This window comes from Pipistrellus kuhlii, unplaced genomic scaffold (assembly GCF_014108245.1).
Source record: "Pipistrellus kuhlii isolate mPipKuh1 unplaced genomic scaffold, mPipKuh1.p scaffold_m20_p_16, whole genome shotgun sequence".
NCBI lineage: Eukaryota > Metazoa > Chordata > Mammalia > Chiroptera > Vespertilionidae > Pipistrellus > Pipistrellus kuhlii.
In genome coordinates, this window is record NW_023425471.1 from 29,883,487 (window position 1) to 29,898,675 (window position 15,189).

At 44.3% G+C, this 15,189-nt stretch overlaps 2 protein-coding genes across 12 annotated transcripts in view; both read right to left on the bottom strand.

Annotated features, from left to right (window-relative positions):
- Positions 1-15,189, bottom strand: part of BEX4 (brain expressed X-linked 4) — a 667,575-nt gene that overhangs the window by 167,864 nt on the left and 484,522 nt on the right. The gene's annotated exons all lie outside the window — the stretch shown is intronic.
- Positions 8,676-15,189, bottom strand: part of LOC118720022 (G-protein coupled receptor-associated sorting protein 2) — a 36,869-nt gene continuing 30,355 nt past the window's right edge. For 6 of the 11 annotated variants that reach the window (XM_045582392.1, XM_045582394.1, XM_036439949.2 and 3 more), the window contains 3 exons: positions 12,418-12,486; positions 12,047-12,124; positions 8,676-11,742 (listed from right to left, as the gene is read on the bottom strand). In XM_045582392.1, the coding sequence (XP_045438348.1) occupies positions 9,017-11,428 (2,412 nt within the window). In that variant the 5' untranslated portion in view covers positions 11,429-11,742; positions 12,047-12,124; positions 12,418-12,486 and the 3' untranslated portion in view covers positions 8,676-9,016. Of the gene's footprint in view, positions 11,743-12,046; positions 12,125-12,417; positions 12,487-12,988; positions 13,158-13,520; positions 13,594-15,189 lie in introns of those variants that run through there. The other 5 variants (XM_045582391.1, XM_045582395.1, XM_036439947.2 and 2 more) reach the window with 5 other exon arrangements.

A 15,189-nucleotide genomic window follows, 5' to 3' on the forward strand; every position in this document is an offset into this window, starting at 1 on the left:
CTAGCAGACCTCTTTGGCTCCCTCGCATAACAAGTGGCAGCATTAAATCGACCCACTTCCTTATAACTGCTTGTGTGGCCCAGGCTTTTTCAGTTTCAAGAATAAAAACGCCCAAAACACGTTCAATCTTTTCCTTCTTGCCATTAGAAATGATTAAAGGTGGGATTTTAGTGCCATCTAGACAAATTGCCAAAATACAGGAAACACGTGCACTTTCATAAGCAGTGGAGGGAATGTACACTAAGGAGGCACCCCGCTGTTCAATTGTTGTTTGAGATGATTGGCCCATAAACACTGCAGTTTCATCCATAGCAATCATGTTGGAAAAATTGTACCGTGTTTTACGGTGTATAAGACGACCCCCTAATTTTACAGTTAAAACATAGGTTTAGGCCTATATTCGCTGTATAAGACTACCCCCCACTTCAAAGAAAAGACTTACTTTGCCGTAAGATCTGCAGGTAATTTTTGTGCAATTTTGGTCTTTTGCCCCCGATTTTCTGTTGACTTTCTTTCGTTTCAAAAGTTGTCTTATATGCCGGAAAATACCCCGGAAAATACAGCATCATCAATAAAGGACTTGAATGCAAGTGTTCGCTTAATAACTTGAGTATCTTTCAACCTAAACAATGTTGTAGATCTTCTTAAAGACAGTTCACTTCACTGAACGAAATTATCTAGCCAGTGTTGTGATGCTTTGAAGTCTTCGGGTGCTATGTCAAACTGTGGTGCCATTGCAAGGGAAAATTCTTGAATCTGAGCCCTATTCATAACCAAGCCTTTGCTATCTTGTCAACAACCCATTCACAGATCAGGTCTTCCAGCTCGGAAAATAATGGTTGCTGACCTGATTCACACTTGCGCTTTTTAGCATTTCCCTTGTCCACTTGTTCAATGAGGTTACCATACTCTGCTCGCCATTTTCGGACCAATTGGATACTCAACATCTTCTCTTTGTAGAAAGCAGTAAGATTTTGGCCCCAAGAGTCTTCCACGATTCCTTTCTTGTACTCCACAGAGTAGCTTTTTCTTTTTGCGCTCATTTCTAGGGGCAAAAAAAAGGAATTGGGGTATCAAGGTGGGGTAAAAAAAAGGAATCGAGGTACCATTTTAGTAACCCCTTTTGATCTTCCTGTGTCATTTTGATTGCCCCTTCTGATCCTCCTGTGTCATTTTAAGTGATACCCCTCCCCCCACCCCTGTGCCACTGAACACTTTCACCAGACATCCCCCCTACCCCTTTATCAGACATTTACCCCCTGGGGCCTGCCTGGGGACTGTCACTGTGCTTGCTGGGGCCTGGATCTGGGCTGGAGCAGGGTCTGCCACTGACTGAGAACCTTCAGTCATCATGAGGGTGGCCGCGAGCATCAGGTAGTGTCACCAGAGACAGACCAGCTCTCACCACCTTCACTGAGTCCTGTCTGCTCTAATCCTCCTGTTCTTCTACAGGCATCTGCGAAAGTCTCCTCCCCCCTCCCACCCCACGCTCACCACTCACTCTGACCTCCGCTCCGCCTCCACACAGCAGTGATGTCAGGACTCCTCATAATGTCACTGGTTGCTAGACACCATTTGGGGCGGCCCTAGCGACCAGTTTAAGGTAACTTAATTTTCATTCTGAGACAGAGCCTAGGGGGGCTTGTTTTTGGGGGGATGCCTTATATTTCATTCAGAAGGAAACCTGTAAGTAGGTCTTACTTAGTGGCCCGGTGCACAAATTCGTGCACATCGAAAGGAAATTAATTAGAAGATATGTCTTCCAGTATGTTTTCGGGAGTGGGGGGTGTGGGAAGAGCCTGAACATAAACTGTGCACCTATGGATGAGGACAATGGGGGGTGGGGAATGAGCAGAGGGTGGGGTGGGAACCTGGTGGAGGAGAGCAATTGGGGGGGGAGGGAAAGAGGAACATTTGTAATAATCTGAACAATAAAGATTTATTAAAAAAAGTAAACTTTAAATGAAAAATAAAACATTAAAAAAAAGATATGTCTTAATATGACTATTCACCCTTTCTCTATAATAGAAGTATAAACCAAATTCATGATCAACAATGACAGATCAAAACACACATGTATGAATGGCATCAGCAAGAACTTTATATGTATTGTGAATGTACAAGTCAATTTATCCTTTATAGATAATAGAATAAACTTGCTTAATTAAGCCTGCTTTCTAATTTAGTTAAACTTTTTCCAGCCCAGTGAAGCATCCCAACTTCTCTTTCAGGTAATTGTCAGCAACACAGCAGTAAATATCAAGATGAAGCAGATTATTACTGTAGATCACTCAGGGAGAACAAAGGGTAAAATATTTAACTGCAACAGTGTTTGACTATATTCTGCGCAGTGAGAAAACCTGAAGTCATTTTCAAGGTCCACCATTCCTCACTTTTTTTCAGTAGGGTCAAGTTTCTAAGCTTTAGAAATCTCCATTTTCATCTAATGAAAAAAAAAAAAAAGTATCCCACCAAGTCTCCTACTCCAGGACTTCTGTGAGGATCAAATGAGATGAGGCATGGGAAAATGCTTCACAGGCATTTGGTTAAAGTGTAAAATGTTTCCATCTGTGTTCCTGGGCTGAAGAAAATCCAATGAGTCTAGTTGCTATGGAGAGGAAGCCAGGCATTGCTATGTGATGTCATTACCAGGAGCCTAGTGCTACTGGTCTGGGCTGGACTGGACTGTGGGCTGCATTTTTCGCTATGGGGTATTGGCAGCGTTGGCTGGGATTTGGTGGAATGTCGTTCCAGGATGATGGCAGGCCTGTGTCCCATTTGGGAGAAGCCAAGTGTTAGTTTGTCCATGCCAGGTCCATGGTGCCAAGTCCGTGGTGCTAGCCAGTGCATGTCATGGCAGCTCCTGCATTGAGTGTCTGCCCCCTGATTGTCAGTGCACATCATAGTGGCTGGTCAGACCATAGGAGGGACACTTATTAGCATATATATAAGCCTTTTATATATATAAATATGTTCCAACATGCCTACCTATAACGAGGCATTATAAGCATATTAAACAAACAAACAAACAATAAAAGCCCTGTGGTATTAATTTTTCTATCTCCCTGATGTCTGTCTTTAAAATATTTTTTACAATAGTAGATTTTATTTGACTTTGGAATATACGATTCTTCTTAAAAAAATCATATTGAAATTGCAAAGAAGTTGTTTAGTCACACTCAAGTTTTTAAAATGAGATCTAGCCGAAACCGGTTTGGCTCAATGGATAGAGTGTCAGCCTGCGGAATGAAAGGTCTCAGGTTTGATTCCAGTCAAGGGCATGTACCTTGGTTGCAGGCACATTCCCAGTAGGGGGTGTGCAGGAGGCTGCTGATGGATGATTCTCTGTCATTGATGTTTCTAGCTCTCTATCCCTCTCTCTTCCTCCCTGTAAATAAATCAATAAAATATATATTTTTAAAAATGAGATCTAGCCCTAGCTGGTTTGGCTCAGTGGGTAGAGCTTTGGCTTGGGAACTAAAGGGCCCCAGGTTTGATTCTTGGTCAAGGGCACATGCCTGGGTTGCAGGCTTGATCCTCAGTAGGGGGCATGCAGGTGGCAGCAGATCAATGATTCTCTCTCATCATTGATATTTTTCTCTCTCTCCCCTTCTTCCTTCTCTTTAAAATCAATAAAATATATTTAAAAAAAATAAAATGAGATCTAGTATTCCATAGATCAGCAGTCGCCAAGTAGTGGTCTGGTGGTCTGCGGACTACTGGTGGTCCATGAGAAAATTTTGGTGGTAAATAGAAGCATTTCGACATTATTTGCATTTTTATGTTTTATTAATGCTAATAAATAATGATAAAACAAAAAATATTCTAAGAAATTCTTATATTCTGACTGAATGACAATTTTCGTCTTTACAATGCATGAAATTCACGAAATGTACTAGAGTCTAGTAGATACATTTCATGGACTCCCCTTCTAGTATCTAGAGAGGGGGAAAACAAGAGAGGTGCAAGTGGCTTCAGTATTGTTTCGGCCATTACAGCAGTCACCCACTCTGCAATTACTGTTTCTCATCTGATAGTTTTGTCTATTGTATGTACTTGTAACTGTGTATTTTCTTTAAACTGTTATATTTAATGACATCAAATTATTTGACTTTAATAACTATCTTTTCTTGTTTGGTTTTAGATTTGAATGAAATAAATCCAAAATGAGTGAAAAAAGCAAAAGGAATATTTTGCATTTCTTTAGTAATACTAAAGATAATCCTATATAATAAAGAGCTAATATGCAAATGGTGGTCACACCCTTGCACCCGGGCCAGGAGACCTGAGGCTGTGCCCCCCACCATGCAGGGCTTGATGGGGGACATAAGGCTGCACCTCCCACCCTGAGGGGCTTGATGTGGGTCTTGCATGATTTTTTAAAATATATATTTTATTGATTTTTTACAGAGAGGAAAGGAGAGGGATAGAAAGTCAGAAACATCGATGAGAGAGGAACACCGATCAGCCACCTCTTGCATATCCCCCACCGGGGATGTGCCTGCAACCAAGGCACATGCCCTTGACTGGAATCGAACCTGGGACCCTTGAGTCCACAGGCCGACGCTCTATCCACTGAGCCAAACTGGTTTCAGCTGAGGCGCACATGGGGACTTGACTCTGGGTCCCATGGTGGGCTCCAGACTGACAGGGAGATTTTCATATACTGTTCACTAAATTTATTTAATCCCTGACACTTCTATTAAAGAGAAAGGGCAAATAGCAATATTAAAATATTTCCTCCAATTAATTCCCTTTTAATGTGCACAAATTTTGTGCACCAGGCCCTTAGTGTAATTAATAATAATAACAATAGTAATATGTGTACTTCACTTAACTGTGAGCTGATCAATGAATCAGAGTCTCCATAGTCCTTATCGGGCACCAGTAGGAAGAACATTAGAACTGGAGGAGGAGAAAAGAAAAAACTCAAAGTATCAAGAAAATATGATTCAAATTACTTGAAATTTGGATTTGTTCAAGAACCTGGTAGTGAGCTGGATCCACAGCCGCTCTGTGTTGTGTTCTGAGAGTTTATCCAATGATGCCATGAAACCTTCGAAACCTGAGACACTTTAATCAAAACAGGTGCAAGTAGCTTCAGTATTGCACTGGATTTAGCTAAAAAAAACCACTTGAATATTTTCAAAGAATGCGTGAAAATATGCAAAGCAAGTACTTGCTCTTACAAAAATGACTATAATAAATCCTATTAAAGGCTTATCTGATAGCACTTCAGATTGTGAAAAATAAAAAGTCATGATTGGAAAAGAATTCATGAAGCCTTGCATGTTATAAGCCTGTGAAGAGGTTTTGGGAGAGCAGGCTGTCAGAAACTGAAAGCCATTCCCATGCCTGCTAACACTGCCAAAAGCAGAATTGAAGACATGGCTGAAGATATTGAAAATCAAGTTATAAAAATGATGAAAAATTCACCATTTTATTCAATTCAACTTGATGAATCAAAGGATGTAAGTAACAAGGCACTTATTTGTTTTGTGAGGGCAGAATGTGAAGGAGAGTTACAGGAAGAACTACTTTGCTCATTCCACTTCCCAGGTGGAACAGCTAGCTTTGAGATTTTTGATGCACTTAATAGTTATTTCCTGGAACACGGAATTGAATGGGAAAAATGATTAGGGATATGTACAGATGGTGCCACAAACATGACTGGACATCTTTCAGGAATTGTTGCAAAGGTGAAAAATGTTGGTCATCCAGACATTTTGTCTACACACTGCTTTATACATCGTGAGCAACTTGCAGTGAAAATATTGTCCCCAGAACTACATGATTATCAGATGTTATTAAAATTATAAATGAAATTTGACACAAAGCACTCAATTCTTGAATATTTGAGGCACTTTGTGAAGAAATGGGTTCCCAGTACACTCACCTTCTTCACGCTGAGGTGAGATGGCTGGGACAAGATACTAACCCGACTGTTTGCCCTGTGTGAAGTAAAAATATTTTTCCAGCAGCAAAATAATCCGAAATTACAAAACTCTTCTCCGACAATGAGTGGGTAGGTTGCATACCTAGTGTGCGTGTGTGTAATTTTTTTTTTTTTGCTATTAATGAACAAAACATATCCTTGCAAGGACAATTTAAGGACATGTTCACACTACGGGGTAAAATGGATACTTTTCAAAAGAAAATATTACTGTGGCAAATGCGGTAGGCTGAAGATCTGCAAATGTTTTCAAACTTTGATGAATATATGAGAGAGAAGAATGTCAACTGACAGGTAGTAACCATTGTTCAACAGCACTTACAATCACACACAGAACCTTTTGGTCATTATTACCCAAAGAAAGAAGATCCCAGACATGGCAATATATGTATAATAGATCCATTTGCAGCAAACATTGAAGATATCAATTTAAGCATGAATGAAAAAGAAAGCCTCATTGATCTATCATTCGATGACAGTCTCAAAACTAATTCCAGTCATCCTTATCAAGACCTCATTTTTGGATCTCCATTAAAAGTGAATACCCACTGCTGAGTGAAAAAGCAATGAAAATTATGATTCAATTTTCAACAATATATTTGTGTGAAAAAACATTTTCATTTGTCACAGCAATTAAAACTCGGTACTGGTCTTGACTTGAAATATGGATCTCCATCTTGCAGTAACATCATTGGAGCCAAAAATCCATAAACTTATTTCTAGAAAACAGGAGCAAATATCACACTTTAAAAAAAAGCTTAATGCTTAAATAAGCTTCAATTATTTTGTAAAAATTAAACTTACTTTAATAAGTTTGTTACAATTTAAAAACCTTTGAAGATTTTGTTATGATTAAATAAGTATTTATAATGTTGTTATATTAAACGAGGGCCCAGTGCACAAATTTGTGCATCTTGAAAGGGATGATGGGTCTAGAGGCTGTGGTAGGCACAGGAGGTCTAGGTCCATCCTCCACACCCAGTCAGAGCCACCCCTCCCCCATGGCCCTCAGGTCCTGTCTGCCAGCAGCCCCACTCCTGCTGCTGCCACTCCCATGCACTGACGATGCTGAGTGCACACATGGTAGCGACCGGTTGTTTGTTTGTTCCACTGTTCAGTCTATTTGCATAGTAGGGTTTTATATATATAGGTAGGTGCATTTCATATTAATAAAATGGAAGTTCTCTGATAATTTTACAAATGTATTTATTTTTTAAAATCATATTAGTGGTACACGGGATTTGAAATTATGAATTTAGTAGTCTGTGAGGTCTGAAAGGTTGGTGACTGCTGCCATAGAAGATGGTATTCTCTATTTTACTAGATGTACAAGCATCAGTGTCATTTCATGCCAATAAGTAGATCACTTTTGAAAGATGCATGGTATTTCCTTAACCTGTTAACCGGGGAGAGTTCCCTTTTTAATTACACAACATACAACGGGCACATACTCTTTCACTAGGACGTGTCAGTATGTCACGCCCAGCGGACGTAATTTTATATTATTATTTTTTTTATTTATACTTAATTTAAATAAATGAAATATTTTTTCATTTATTTATATATAAAGCACAAAGGAAAATACAAAATTACAAACAAATAGAAAAGAATACCAACAAAAAAATGGAAACATCGAATTAAAAAATTATAAATGTTACAATTATAAAGATTACAAAAAATATATACCGTCCCTCTCAGGGCGCAACATATATTTCAAGGATGTATTCATATGTCCTACCCATTTCCGATAGTGTTTATGTTTGACGTATTTATAGGTCCCGCTTGGTTAACAGGTTAATACTTTCTTTGGACTAGTATCACAAACAAAATCTTACTCCTAACTCCAGTTCATTTGCTATCTTACCCATTCATTCTTATTGTTATTCATATATTTGTATTAATTTCAGAGAGGAAGGGAGAGGATGAGAGATAGAAACATCAATGATCAGAATCATTGGCTACCTCCTGCATGCCACACATTGAGGATCAAACCTGCAATCCAGGCATATGCCTTGACCAAGAATCGAACTGTGACCTCCTGGTTCATGGGCCAATGCTCAACCACTGAGCCATGCCAGCTGGGCCCCATTCATTCTTCTCATGGCACTGAAGCTACACCTGTAATTTTGAGTTATAAAATATGTAGATTTGGCTGTCTTAGCTTTCCAAACTGGCCTCATTCTAAGTGCATCCCTCAATAAACTTGTCTCACCTATTCCAGTCAGACAGGATACATCCATGTTACTAAAACTTATTTTTAAATTATATATTACCACTGGTCACTTTTTTTAAAAAATATATTTTATTGCTTTTTTACAGAGAGGAAGGGAGAGAGAGATAGAGAGTTAGAAACATTGATGAGAGTCATCTATCAGCTGCTTCTTGCACGCCCCCTACTGGGGACGTGCCCGAAACCCAGGTACATGCCCTTGACCGGAATCGAACCCGGGACCCTTCAGTCCGCAGGCCGACGCTCTATCCACTGAGCCAAACCGGTTTCGGCGCCACTGGTCACTTCTTATCCTATGCTTCAGTGACCAATTTAAGGGTGTCCCTTTTCTCTGAAACACTTAAGTATCAGAGCCCTCACAGTAATCTACTTCCTAAACTCCAGAAATGGAATTTTCCAATGAGGGTATGCTTGTCATACTTCTATTTATGTTTGTAAGTGTGCACAATGTATCTGCACCCGGATTTTAAAGTGAAGAGTCGTCACTTCTGCCAGTTTTCACACAGAACTTTATTGAAAACACAGACTCAAATAGAGAACCACATGTTTAAACAACAAACAACAGGGTAGCTTACACAGGCAACTCAGTTCATTGGAAGCTCAATACTGAAAAATACTGCAATCTGGACAGCAAGACAATTATCAACAAATATGTTTTCAGCTCTAATATTCATTTGGCATCCACAAAATGATCCAGTTCAAGCCAAGAACTGCACAAAGTTAACAACAGCATTAAAAATATAAGTTACAACACAAAACCGGACGGTGAAAACCAAAGCACTACTCAGGGCTCTTTGGGAACACAAGGCTGATGAGACAGGTGGTTAATTATATTAGTTTGGTTGTCCTCCATCAGGATCCTTTTGATTGTCTATTTGGGTTTGTAGTGCCTTAGCTAACTTCTCAAATTGTTGATATGCAGTCAGAAATGGCGCAGGACTAAAATCATCAACAATTAAGGCTATTGTCCCATTTCTTATAATAGTATTGATATTACGAAACATTTTAATAACAATTTGAATATTTTCATATGCTTCCTGTAAGGTAAAGAGACCCACAAATACCGATAGAGCTTTGGTACTGAATAGTGTTTTTGCCACCATAGGATTTTCAGACATGTTCAACAGCATTTTCAGAACAAAAAACCTGGTTGTTACATCTCCTGTGACTAACAGGGAAAGAAACTCAGACATAAAATTGGCAACCAGTGTGTGATAGGCAGTAGTCATAGTGAGGTGTCTAAGCAGCCTTAATCCAAGCAGTTGCTCAGGGGAATCCAAGCCTTGTGCTAAGGTTTCCTCACACACTTGATATATGAATGTCTCAATCATGTTTAGATGTGGATAAGGCGGAGCCATGAGAATCATATTTTCCAAAAATCTTGTCCTAACTCGGGAGGTGGGATAATCAAGCAAGGTTTCAATAAGTGAGACAACACCTGAATCCCGAATGAAATCTCGGGTAAACTGAGAAGCACTTCTCATACCCATTGCAATCTTATATATTTCCTGAATAAAAGGATCACGAACCTTTTCCATTAACAGGAGGAGTTCCTCAAACTCTCCAGAACCAATTTTAAGTTCACACTGTATGCAGCTACAAGACCAAGTCTCAGGCTCCGCACTCTCCCTGGCCTTAAGATGCTCTCGAATTTCTGTGACTGACCGGTAGGAGGATTCACACTTTATTGTGACCTGCTTGGCCTGAGGGGAAGATTCCTCATCTTCCCCTTCCGCATTATTGGGTTTTCCCTCAAACAGTTCAATGAATGCAGAGGATGCTTCTTCAGAAATTTTAAAGGAGCTTGCGGATGGGAAGCCAATCCTATAAGGGGCAGGTTTGTATTCAACAGTGACCTCTTCCCAGGTTCGAGGTCTGGATGCTGTATTAATTCCCTCTTCAGCGAAATCTCTGAACCTGGAATTAACCCTGTACACAGGATTAGGATTTAGATCAAAGCAAGGCTCATCCTTATCCCAGAACCAGGACCCAAATATGGCCTCTTCTTCAGACTCCTGCCTGGTCTCCTCTCTGGCCACAGCCCCCAAACTGGACTTCTCCTCCGTCCAGAACAAGGATCCACCAATGGCCCCCTCCTCGTCCCCTGGCACGGACTCACAGATGGCTGAAGCCCCAGCCTCCACATCAGCCTCTTTCTCTGCCCAGAACCAGGACCCAATGATGACATCCTCCTCAAACTTGGGCTCATGCTTGACCCTATTACTGTTATCATCTTTCTGGGCCCTGGGCTTCAAGACAGTATCAGGCTCCTCCCTGTCTCTGGACCTGAATCTACTAATCATCTCCTCAGGCAAAAACCAAGACTCATTATAGTACTCATCTTCAGACTCAGATTCAAAACAGTCCTCTTTCTTTGTCCTGAGTTTGGACCTAGAATTTGCCTCATCCCGGACTCTGGGTCTGAACAAGTTATTGGTATTTTCTCCAGGCCACAAGCAGAATGGGTTGCCAGACTCCTCCTCAGACCCGGACCAGGAATCAATATAGGGTTCTGGCTTGGATCTGGGCCTAGACTGATGTTTAGCCCTGTGCCTGGACTTGGGCTCTTCCCTGGGCCATGATCTGATACTGGATTCTTCTACAGCCCAGAGAGAAGACATTGTAGAGGTCTCATCGGCTGACCAGAATCCAGATTCATTAGACACTTCCTCTCTGGCCCTGGGCCTGGGATAGCACCAAGACCCCATATTAGTTTCCTCCCCTGATCCAAACCAGGGTTGAATTCCTGACTGACCCTGGGAACCAGGAAAGGTCTCAGGGTCCATATTTAACAGTTCCCTGTCTACAGATAGGGCTATGGGTTTAGGAACTGATCCAGACTCAGTACTGACCAGTGGCCAGGCTGCTGCATTGGTGAGGGGCATGCCCTCTATTTGGGACATTACTTCAGCTCCAAATTCAGCCTCGGCCCAAGCTTGGGCTTCATCCTTGGGCCTTGCCCCAGGGATTGCCTTGGCCTCAGTTTTAGGACGTGCCCCACCTACTGCCCTGGCTTCAGTTTTGCGTCTTGCCCCAGACATTGCTTGGGACTCAGTTTTGGGCCTTGCCCCATTCATAGCCTTTGACTCAGTTTTGGGCCTTGCCCCAGGCATTGCCTGGGTCTGGGCCCTAACCTTGGGTCTGACCACCATCTGGACATCATTCTCAGCCCCACCCCCAATCTCTTTTCCAGCCTTCTTTTCAGGCTTGGCCTGGGCACTTGGTTCAATCTCAGCCCCAGTCATAGTACCCGTTACAGAAAAGACACAGTTAAAATATGAGTAGCACAGTCTTAGCCTCTACCACAGACGTATCTTCACACTCTGATTCTTCAGTGATTCAGATGATACAGTCAGAAATAAGAGTGAGAGTTAATCACCAGTCCAGCAGTCAATAAGCCTCTTTCCCAAGACCAGCCACAGCCAATATTATAGACAGGGTGCAGAAGAGGCACAACCAAGCTGGGGGAGAAGAGATGGTTCCCAGGTGGGTGCGGATCTGTTGAGGGTGGTGGTCAGCAGCAACTCCAATGCCACCAGAGCTGCCACTAACGGTGAATCTAAGGAGAGAGATCAGCACGGGGCTCTGAGTCGCTTCCATTGTGTCACTCCAAGCGGAGACTCACACACAGAGACTCAACCTTGAATTCTTGGTGGAGCTGTTTAGCTTTTAGAAAATCTGTCACCCTCATTCCCCCAGAGCTGCCACATACTTGGCCTGCCAGAAAGTAAGTGTGAGGTTGGTGGGGAAAGTACTATGTTGGTAATGGTGCTAAGGAGCCCCCAAACTAGACCCTAATCACTTTTGGACTTGTGTTAGTCTCATCTCAACTAGCCCACTCTTTTACCCACTCCCATACTAACCTGCTCTGATGTGGTGCAATATCCCCCTCCTTGCTCTGTTCCAGTGGTATTCAGTTATACAGCAGACAGCAGGCTGTCCTGTGGACAAGTAAGCATGTAAGAGAAAATGAACTGAGTGCTTAGTTGACAGGCACACACCTCCCTTTCATTTTAAGGGTCAAATTTTTCTGCTTCCTGTTTCCTGGTTTTTGATCCCAGGTCTCTCATTCACAGCCCACACATACCCAAATATTTCCAATACCTCCTGCAGGAAATGCACAGGGAAGGCTGTAGCAGTGTGCAAATCTGGCAGGCCAGGAGAGGTGGATCACAAAGACCTGCCATAATCTTACTAGGTAACTGTCCCTTGCATTGTCCCTCTTTGCACCAACCTGCAGAGAACTGAGCCAATCTCTTCCTCTTTTCCTTCCTTGCAGAAAGTGACCAGCCTTAAAGCAAGCCTATGGACAGACAGACAAAAAGATAAGACAGTCAGGAGAGCATGGTAGCAACTGAGCACTTGATGGGAGTCCAACACCAATGATGAAGTCCACATGTTATTTGTCTTTCAACATTTAGGGTCTTCTTGGTCAAATACTCTCGTTTTTTTTTTTAATCAGGTCCCTCTGTTTCAAGATTCCAGATAACGACATATTTTCTTGACGTCACAATCTTCCCATTGCTCCCTTCTCCAATTCTGAAGATTCACCACTAGGTGCACCATATCCTTTTGCCTTGCGCAGCATAAATTGGGGGAAGGGCTCCTGTATATTCTAGAAAACAGGTTGTGCAGTGGCACTTGTAATTATGAATCTGTCTCACCCTCGCCTCTGAGCCCATCTTTTTCTGCCCACTTTTGGTTGAAATAAAGGATGGAGGTTAAGATAAGTATCTAGAAGCTGGTACACAGGAAACCCCCCAATTCGGGTATCCAGTCAATGATTGCTGTCCATCCCCACACACCTCCAGATCCAGGCTATTTTCCTGCTCCAACTTTCTCAAGCCGCTTCTCTAGAGATGCACCCTGCAGCCCGAAATCGCCAGACCTACCACGCAAACATGAGGTTTTGGCATCAACGAGGTGCCTGTGGGAAGGGAGAGCACCCAGAACGCAGGCCCCCCCCCCCCCAGTAGCCATCGCCATCGCCATTCCCCGGGTGTCCCCGTCCCCACCCCCAGCCCCGCTCCCACCCCAGCTCGCGCTCCTGCTCCGCCATTTCTCCCCCAGTAGCCTCCCCTCAGCCCTCTCCGCACAGACACCTAGAAGGCGGTGCGGGCGCCAGGAGAGCTGGCCGGGAGCAGGCGGCTGCTTCGCCTCCGCAGATGCCCGGGGAGCCTCTCGGCCAGCCTGCGCCAGGGGCCGCCACCTCCTCGCACCTCCCTCAGGGACCGGCTCCCACAGCCCAGGGCGCCGCCTCCTCCCGGGGTGCCAGGGTCAGGGCGCGGGCTGAAAGCTGGTGGAGAGTGCCCCCCCTCTCCCGCAGCCAGCGCCCACTTGCCTTACAGGCTCAGGGCCCGGTGGTCTTGCTCCCTCCTCTCACAGCTCCTCACTCAGACGCCCACCGCCTCCCGCCGCCTCCCGAGCGCCGGAGCTGAGTTCAGGCGTCTGCCCACGCGCCGCGCAGGAAGCAACGGACAGAAGCGCTGGCAGCAGCGAGGGTGTCGGGAAGGGGCGGAGGGATATGCGAGCGTGAATGGGCCGACGCCCCCCAGGCCCACCTAGTTCCGACCCGAGGGGGGGGAGACCTGGCCGAGGGGCAGGTGGGCGCCACCCGCAGCCTCGGAGGACCCGCGCGGCCCCCTACCTGGCAACCACCCCACTGCAGTGCCCTTCCGGGCGCTCCAATCTAGGGGGCGGGCGGGCGGGCGGGGGTCTGGGGGGGGGGGCGGATGGGGAGGCCCACGGAGCTGCACTGGCCGCAGCAGCGGAAGGATACCAGCCGCCCTTGGTCTGTGTGAATCCCCAGACTGCTCTGGCTGCCTGCCCCCTCCTCCCCCCTCCCCCAGCCATCCTTCCTGATGCTGAGGGGAGAGGAGGGGCTGTGGGGACTGCAGGCTGTGAGGGGGAGAGGAGAGCCAAGGCCAGACCACCCCAGACATCCTGCAGGTTTCTTTTATTGTTCACAGGCGAGGAGAGGGGAGGAAGGTGGGAGGGGGCTGACATGGAGGCCTCACCATTTGTTCCTCTTCTATAGGATGACAGATCTAGACCTCTAATGCTGGCAAACAGTCCAGTGCTCAGTGCCCAGAGCCATTCTTTCTGCTAGACTGCTTTTTCTCTCATTCTAAATGATTATACGTGTTGCATTTTGCGGTCCCCAAAGTTGTCCAAGAGTTCACTTCCCTGCCAGGACCCACGAAGGCCATGCAATCCTCCCTGCCTGTAGCCTCACAGCCAAGTATCAAGCACCAGGTAGGGCAGGCCCTGGCTCCTCTTTCTCTGGTTCTGTCTGTCAAGTCTTCTGTGGCAGTCACATCTAAGCTATCATGATCTTTGGCGGTGTGGAAATGTGGCAGGGATTAGAACCAGCTTGGATCTCAGCCACTTCCCTATACACCTGTCTAGTTTGCCCAGACATTCTTTGGATAAGGCCCTCCTATGTATGCACATTCCTTCACACCTACATCCTTCCTCTAGTCTTAAGCCCCTCCTTTGTGCCACATCCAAACAGTGCAATAATGGTTAAGCACAATTAAGGTTGAACACAAACATGCTGGCACTGATCCCCCTTTTAATTTTTTTAAAAAAATTATTGATTTCTTACAGAGAAGAAGGGAGAGGGATAGAGTTAGAAACATCAATCAGCTGCCTCCTGCACGCCCCTACTGGGGATGTGCCCGCAACCAAGGTACATGCCCTTGACCAGAATCGAACCGAGGACCCTTCAGTCCGCAGGCTGATGCTCTAGCCACTGAGCCAAACCAGTCAGGGCACTGATCCCTTTTTGAAAACAGAATTAAATGGCACCCCTCACTGCAGTAGGTTGTATGAAGGTCCCCTAAGCATGTCCATGTCTAATTCTCCCGAACCTATAAATGTGTGATGTTAAATGGCAAAGGAGAATTAAGGCTACTGATGGAATTAAGATTGCTAACCAACAGAATTTAAAGATTAAAGATATGCTGCATTATCCTGGCCAATGTAATCTCAAAGGTACTTTAAA